The 8661-nt window shown below is 41.8% G+C and overlaps 1 protein-coding gene across 2 annotated transcripts in view; it reads right to left on the bottom strand.

Annotated features, from left to right (window-relative positions):
- Positions 1–207: 207 nt before the first annotated feature.
- The window catches only part of LOC100930478 (hexokinase-2), a 108132-nt gene continuing 99678 nt past the window's right edge, over positions 208–8661 (bottom strand). For both annotated transcript variants that reach the window (XM_031950665.1, XM_003757962.4), the window contains exons 14-18: positions 6743–6842; positions 6447–6630; positions 5873–6028; positions 2216–2449; positions 208–1299 (exon numbers count right to left, since the gene is read on the bottom strand). In XM_031950665.1, coding sequence (XP_031806525.1) covers positions 1155–1299; positions 2216–2449; positions 5873–6028; positions 6447–6630; positions 6743–6842 — 819 coding nt within the window. In that variant the 3' untranslated portion in view covers positions 208–1154. The remainder of the gene's footprint in view (positions 1300–2215; positions 2450–5872; positions 6029–6446; positions 6631–6742; positions 6843–8661) is intronic.

The raw sequence follows: 8661 nt of genomic DNA, 5'->3' as shown, positions 1-8661 counted from the left end.
CCCAAGACCCAGCTTCATGGCTGCGGATTATCTCCCCCAAAGACAAGACCTCCAGCTGTAGGTGCCCCCAGCCTGAGCCCAGCCACTCCCCAAGCATTCACACGGCCCCAAGGAAGGAGACAAGGAGACACTGGGAGGCTCCTTTCCTCGGCCTCCTCACCCCACGCAACACACTAAGAAAGCATCGCCCCCAAGGAGACCAGTAACTTTGCTTTTCTGTCTTTGAACTAAAAAATTTTATTTCCATGGACAGTCTGACCAGTTTTTGTGACTATGTACATAAAAGAAACTATATAAATACAAAACATACATTTCACAAATTACCTACAGTATCAGGATGAAGGTGCAGACTGACATCACAGATTAAATAACCTTTGTTCTATAAACATACTTGGAAGATAACAGTATTTTCACTTCTAGAGAAAGGGGAAAGGAAGCCAGCAAACAGGCTCATGGCTTGCGGGCGGCTGAATGTGCAGAACAGGAGAGACAGCCACCTCCCCATTCCTGTGGCTGGGCTTCCAGGACCCTCTAATTTGAAGCCAGTCCTCCTCTTCACTTTTCTGGAGATGCCCAGGATTTTGTCAAGGCTCTGCTGCACTCCAGGCCATAGCGATGTCTCCCGCCTTAGGCCTGGGGCTGAGGTAGGGATCCAACATTCCCTAGCTTTTTGGCTACTTCTATGCTGTAGAGGCTAACAGCAACCACTAAAACTATCAAACATACAAGTGTAAAATCCTAAAGACATGCACTGCATGCAGACTGGAGAGGAGTTCTGGAGCTCTCAAGGGTCACTGGTAGTAATCTTATTCAGTATCAGGAAGAGGTTAGTTAAAGACTAATGGATTACTGGCTGTTGAGGATAGGAAACTGTCTGGACTTGTGAATTTTATCCACAAGACACCTGGCTTAGCCTGAGGAGGTAAAGATTCTGGGCACTCAACAGAATTCTAGAACAGAACACTCAGGACAGAACTCAGAACCATGATGGGCCTAGGAGTCTGTCGGTGACACAAGGGGATGGAGATTCAGCATGGTGCAAGTTCCCTTACAATTTACCAAAGATTTTTTTCTTTAAAAAAAAAAAAGGAAAAAGGAAAAAGGAGGTGGCCAAGAAAGCTCCGGACACTTCTTCCCTAGGCTCAGCCATCTCCCTATCGCTGCCCCGCGTCTCGGATCCTGCAGGCCACAGCAGTGATGAGAGCCGCGCCCTTCCCACTGCCGTCCTCGGACTCCAGGAAGGAGACATCACATTTGGGAGCCAGTTCCTTCACCGTCGCATGCATGACTTTTGCAAAGCTGTCAAAGGAAAAAAGACACCCAAACAACCTCTTAGTCAGGCCCTGACCCAGGACACCTGCACTGGCCAAAAGCAGCAAAGCCCAGATTTTTCTGTGAATCTGCCAGGATGAGGCCCTCCACCTGAGCCTCTGGGAAGAGCCGGAGACCGATTTCCATAAGCTCAAGCCTGGCGAGTATCCCAGGCACCAAATGACTTTTAGTCTCTCACCCGCAGATGGTCCCAAGCATTGACTGTAACCATTGGGGCAGGATCATCCCGGACCACAATGAAGGTCGAACAGAGCAATCTGGTGCAGTGGCTGCTCCACCCTGCAACCGCTCTGCCCGGGTACAAGGCTTCTGTCCCTCCAGAGCCCTCGTGTCACTGTACCGAACTCGTGGGGACGCCTTCAGAGGATGGGGGTGAGCAGCAGCACGCTCCACGTTACCCCCACAGGCAGAGTGGGCAAAGACGCCAGCGGCACGGCCCAATTTCAGGCATCAGGGAATGAGCCAAGGAACAAAGTGGGCAGGGAGCAAAGGCAAAAGGGGAGGCCCCAAGCAAGAGGGAACATTGTCTGCTTGGTTTGGCGAAGACCAGGACCCCGGGAATACTCAGAACCCCCCTCCTACCCCCCCGAAACAAGGCTCCCAGCAGCTCTGTAGGCACCGCCTCCCATTGGGCTCCCTGGGGGCAGGGACTCTCGTTATCGTTTCTTTCTATCCCAGGGCTTGGCGCAGAGAGGCTCTAGACAGATGCTCATTGGCTGAGGAACATGGCAACAGGCACCAACTGGTACCAAACCTCAGACAAATAAAAAGCTTGGTCGTTGAGGGAAGGTGAGGGTAGGAAAAGGAAAGAGGAAAGAAGAAGGGGGGAAATGAAATCAAAGAGGTAAACAGAGAGGAGCTGTGGGGAGGAAGAGGAACTTACTGAGGATGCAGCTTGTACAGAGTCCCGTCAACTCCCACGGTGATTTTGAGGGTGTCCAGCTGGCGGTTCTCCCGAATTTTGTCCACCACGGCCGCCATGCCCGCGCCACAAAGCTGCGCTGCCCTTCTCGCCACGACAGTGCAGACCTCTTTGACAATGATACTGTCATCACAGGTGCTCTCTAATCCCAGGTGCCGCAGGATGGTACGGACTTGAAGCAAGGCCAGGCAATCACTAGGATAGGGCAGGAAAATTAATAAAATTTGTTGAATTGGTTTTGAATGAATAAGTTAATAACAGCAGCTAAAAGCTAGCACTTATATGGCACTTTATGGTTTTTAAAGTATTTATATCCATTTGATGATCACAACAATTATGGGAGGTTACCCCCATTTTATAGAAGAGGAAAACTGAGGTAGAGCAATGTTAAGTGACTTGCCTAGCAACAAAGTCACTGGGTGTCTGAAGTAGCGCTTAAACTCAACTGTGCTCACTTCTTGGTGCTTCCCAGCACGTGAAGCAGAGCGGGACAGCGTGCTATACTCTGAGCACTGACGGGTCAACTCTAAAATCAACGACCTGGATTCAAAACCCACTCTTAAACTTACTGCCTGTGTGACTTCAAGCAAGTCACGTAACCAGTACAAGCCTCAGTTTCCTCACCTGTAAAATGAAGGGATTATGTCATTTTACCTCTCAGATTTTTTCTAGATTCAGCTCTATAATTCCATAAACTCAGCAGAATTATCAGGCCTAAATGGCATCTTATAAGTTAGCTACAGTTTCTATTGTTCTGTTATTGTCATGTTTTGTAGATCAACAAATGGCAATTTCTTAGTTCTTATTGTCCTCTGTGTAAAATAAAGGATAATAAGGCAGAATCCTTTTTAAAGGGCCCAATTTCATATATTTACTATTAAAAAAAAACAAAAAACTATTTTTGAACTCAAGAGACAGATGTCAAGGGAAATTCAAGGAAGGAAAAGATCTATTTTTTCCTTAGAATATTAAGTGAAAACGTTTTTAATAGCTTTTTATTTCAAAATATATGTAAAGGTAGTTTTCCACATTCACTCTTGCAAAACCCTTTCAAATTTTTTCTCCTTCCTTACTCCCCAGCCTCTCCTCTAGAGAGGAAGTAATCCAATATATGGCAAACATATGCAGTAGTTCTATATATATATTTCCATATTTATCATTTTTTACAACAAAAATCAGATCAAAAGGAAAAAATAATGATTAAAAAACCAAAATGCAAGCAAACAAAAACGTGAAAATACTATATTGTGATCCATACTCAGTTCCCAGTTTTCTCTGAATGTGAATGGCTCTCTCCATCATAAGACTATTGGAATTGCTTAAATCACGTCATTGTTGAAAAAAGCCAAGTTTATTACAGTTGATCATCATGTAATTTTATTGTTGCTGTGTACAATGTTCTCTTGGTCCTACTCCAGGCTGAAATTATGCTGTTGGTCATTTCTTACATAATGATAACATTCCCTTACATTCATATACCATAACTAATTAGTCATTCTCCAACTAATGGGCATCCACTCAGTTTCCAATTCCTTGCCACTACAAAAAAACTGCTACAAATATTTTTGCATGTGTGGGTCCTTTTCCTTTTTTTATAATTTTTCTGGGATACAGGCCCAGTAGAGACACTGCTAGATCAAAGGGTATGCACAGTTTATAGCCCATTAGGCCTAGTTCCAGATTGCTCTCCCAAATGGATAGATTAATTCACAACTCCATCAATAATGTATCATTAATATCCCGTTTTTCCCACATTCCCTCCAACATTTATCATTATCTTTTCCTGCCATCTTAGCAAATCTGAGGTGTTCCGTGGTACCTCAGGGTTGTCTTACTTTGCATTTCTATGATCAACAGTGATTTAGAGCATTTTTTCATATGACTAAAAATGGCTTTAATTTCTGTGTCTGAAAATTGTCTGTTCATCTCCTTTGTTCATTTATCAATTGGAGAATGGCTTGTTCCCATTTTTCTGCTTCCCTTTAATCTTGTCTGCATTGTTTTGGTTTGTACAAAAACTTTTAAACTTAATATAATCAAAATTATCCTAAATAAAAACTTCTTAGATAATTAGCAAACTAAAATTAGAAAAATTCTTATTTATTAAATCAAGTTCTTCCTCTCAAAAAAAAAAAAAAAATTTACTTTTTTAGAAAATGGGAAAGCTAGAACCTGCAATCATTTACCAACTTTATTCCCTCCCAAATTTTTCATGTGCAAAATGGAAACCAAAAGAAAGACCATGATTTGTCCAGTGGTTTCCTTGGGGTCAAACAACTCAATAGGGGAGGATTCTGATGAATAGAAATCTTAAATTCCAATAAAAATCCAATGAAGGAGATTTCTATTTTAAGGTGTCATCCAACAATATACTTATTTTTAAAGTAATTTCTAATTGATATTTGATAAATTCTTTTCAATTAACTCAGTGAATTTGTGTGAATTTGCTTTATTAGCGAAGACAAAAAAAAAAAAAAAGGTTACCAATTCAAGCCCAATGGGTAAACTGTGGAACTTGTCAGGAAGAGCTCAGTTTAAATCCAGTCTTCATAACATTTACTAGTTGTATAACAAAGAGAAACTTATAACATCTTTGAACCCAAGTTTCCTCATCTATAAAATGAGAATATTACCTATATCTCTTACTTCACAGGAATTCAAATGAAGTAATAAAAGGAACCTGAAATTCCAAACCACTATACAGCCCTCATCATTTCTTGGCTACTTAGACCACAATAAGCCTATTTTTGGGGTCTGACATGTAGAATGAAACTCAAGATGTCACTCTCACTAACACACAAGTCAGCACAACATGCAACAAAAGTCAAAAACACAGTATGACAGCATATCAGATATGTAAAACTCATCATGTCTTTCAATACACAGCTGGGCTATCTATGTAGTTTCATTCATGTACGAGTTCAACCCCAAATTAAGCCAAAATTAGACCATGAAATCCCATTGTCTGATTATGTCATTCTCTGGCTCAAAAATCCTCAAATGGCTCCCTAACATATCTCTAAGCTAAAATATCCAGCCTTGCATCTTCCTCCACACACAACAAACTGGCTCCAAACAAGCTTTTTCCAGATATATTCCCTATCAGTTCCCTTTACATACAGCTTTTCAGTCAAACTAACAAGCTATTTCCCAAATGGAAATTTGATGTCCCCTCAATTTGTCTTTGCAAAGATTGGTCTCTCATTGCTTCCTTGTCTGTCTCCTCTTGGAATCCTTCAGCTTCTTCAGTTCACATATCACGTCTCCTTTGAAATCTTTCTTTGTTCCCTCCAAGTTTCTAATCCTGCCTCCCTCCTCCAAGTACCTGGCATTTGCTTATATATTGTACCACAACCTTCTGGTAGAATGTAGCTGCCTTTGTAACCCCAGAAAGCAGTTAGTAAAAGAACACAGTTAATAAAATGGAGCATCGAATCAAGTGGACATAAATGAAGACTGCACCTTGGCTAAACGGTTAATCTACTCCAATGCCCAGAAAGCTCTCTGTACACAGCAGCTTAATTTTCCTGGTTTGGATTCTCTTGTAAGGAGCTAAATGAACACTTGTCCTTCAGGCTCGGGATCCCCAGCCCTTCTCAGCCCAGGCCCCATTCTTACCTCTCAATCTGAGACAAAAATTTCGTTTCAAATATCCCCCTTGTCTTCAGTCGTTCTGAGATCCGTCCACGGAAAAGCAGCCCTCGTTTGGTGAAGTTGATAAGGATGTTACGGACAATCTCTCCGAGGTACATGCCACTGATCATCTTCTCAAACCTTCAGGAAGAAAATAAGAGGATCAGTCTTCAAAAAATCCTAGTGGAAGCAAAAGAGGATATTCTACCTGGTTCCCTCCAACTGCCCCATTTTATGGAATAGGTTTCTTTCCCAGAACCATAGCTACCAGGACTTTACTTCAGAACCCAATTGATAGCCACCTAGAAAGGTGATCTGGTTTCTTCTCATACATTGCTAAAAATTTTGAAGACAGATACCATGTTATTGCTTATCTTTGTATCCCTAGCATCTAACAAAGTACCTTAAAAATGTGTTGAACTCCCTTTGGCTTTAATCATCCACTTTTATTCCTCAGTATCTCATTGTTGGGTCCATAGGATGAGATTCATCCCCAGAACATCTTCATTAAAGACCATTACTAAAAATCAGGCTATAATCTAATTTTTCAAGAGTTTACCTCTGTTTTCCTGGGTTGAGTGAAAGTTCATCTACAGCCAAGTCAAACTCAGTTAGGATGTCATCCAGGCTGCCATTATCCCCAAAAGCACCCCACTCCATGTTGACACACATCCGCCCTTCATCTCCTTCCACCAGCTCTATGTTGCGCATCTCCTCCATGTAACAGGCATTAGTACCAGTACCTACAAAAGGAGAAGTGAAAAGAAAGGAGCCTGAGCTCTTTCCTTGGCTTTCCCCACTTAAGGTCTGAACATCTCTTTCCAAAGAAAGGGACAACATATTTTGGGATCTTACCAACTATCAGTCCTACTTCACACTGAGGGTCTTCATAGCCACATGTCATCATGGTTCCCACGGTGTCATTCACAACAGCAACAACATCCAGATCAAATTCCTGCATAAGCAAAGCGAGAGGCTCAATCCCGAAGGGTCCCCCCTATAAAGTATACCTTTCCCAGCAAAATGTTCAGTTCTTTTTTATGCAACGTAAGGACATCAGTACTGAGGCCTTGCACTGTTTCCCAACACCACTACAGACAAGTTACTGTCTCTCTCACTATCTTTCTGACCTTTTGCACGCCACCATAAAACTAAGTTTAGGCTCATATTCAGAATATGGAATTTAAAAGCTGGGAGAGTTATTAGGTTATAGAATGGAGAATATTGGTTCTGAACAGGACCTTAGAAAATAGAACCCTGATCTTGGAATGTGCTTCTGCCCATCTCTAGTCTATTACCTTTTTCTGTCTAATCCGTGGTCCTACAAGGGTCAGCTTATGTTCCACTTCACTTCCCCAGCCATTCCCATGAGCCCTCTTTTTCCTGAATTCTTATTATAAATGGCATGCACACACTTTGTAAAACACCTTCTTACTTCTAAATCATGAGGGTGAGTGTCACCATTGCAATGTCTTAAGGAGAGAAACCAGTGTGGTTTAATGGCAACCATAATTTAAAAAAAAATTTTTTTTGCCATCATTCACTAGTTTCAAAAAAGCTGACATATATATATGTAGGGTATCCCAAAAAGTTCAGTGCAATAGTAAGCTATTAAGAATTAAAGCTACACTGGAATGCCATGCTTATATGTATGGTATCCCAGGGTGACTTTAATTCTTAATAGCTTAATAGTGCATTGAACTTTTGGGGACACCCCTTACTTCGTGGTCTGTCTACACAGTGCTCACACTTTACACAGATTATGTGTAAAGTGTTTTCCTCAATAGAATAGAAGCTCCTTGGGGCAGGGACCATTTCTTTTTGGTCTGTGCCACAGAGCCTGGCACAGTAGACACTTAACTGCCCATAGATTAGCAATAATACTATAAAGTAAGTACCATGGTATTATTATTCCCATATTAACCAAGGAGGAAGCTGTAGTTCAGAAGCTAAATGGCCCTCAGTGTCCAAGGGATGACCAAAGTGCATATTTCTTCCACTCCAAGTCCAGAGTTCTTACCACTACAATACACTGCCTTTTGCCTGATAGTGCTGACACTGACTACAGGTATGACTACGATTGTTAGGGCTCCTATGATCTCTATTTACTGGATAACTGGATGATTCCCATTCAGCTCAGTCCTAGACCTTTCTCTTCTACTTTTGTATCTCTCACAAAACTTCATCACTCTGGGAGATACAGAAGCCCACAAGCCCACTCTCGGAGGCAGAGTCAGATTCATTCCATCTTGCACCTTTGTGCTGGCTGAAGGCTAAAGAAAGCAGAGGCAAAGGACAAACTGCAAGAGCTCTTGGAGAAATAAACGTTTGGATTTTATCAGCTGGTTGTATTTGAGGTGATTATTACTCGGAACCAAAACTAAGGCTGCCTCCAGAAACCTCCCACAGAAACCTGCTCTCACAGAGAACTATTTTATATTATAAAAAAAGAAGAGAATACCACATGAAAATGGTGCTTAGGAACAGATAGATTTCTTTTAAAGCTATGACAAACAGACTGATGTCACATGGTAAATCTGTGTTAAAGGGAAATACTGTGAAGGAGCAAATAGCTTTTTCATTATATTCAATTCCAGAGGTCACCTTACTTCTCTCTCTCTCTCCACCCCCTACTTCCTACCATAGAACTCTTTGGGGGTAAAAAAGGAAGTGGCTTGGGACAGTTGGTGAAAGAGAAAGCCTTGGGAACTGAGATACTCAAGTAAGGCTTGCTCTTAGTGCTGGTTACTCCTGGTAGCTTCTCAATTATCTAC

Source organism: Sarcophilus harrisii, chromosome 2 (genome assembly GCF_902635505.1).
Source record: "Sarcophilus harrisii chromosome 2, mSarHar1.11, whole genome shotgun sequence".
In the NCBI taxonomy this organism is placed as follows: Eukaryota; Metazoa; Chordata; class Mammalia; order Dasyuromorphia; family Dasyuridae; genus Sarcophilus; species Sarcophilus harrisii.
Note: the sequence above shows the minus strand (reverse complement) of the source record. Positions and strands in the feature narration are given on the sequence as shown.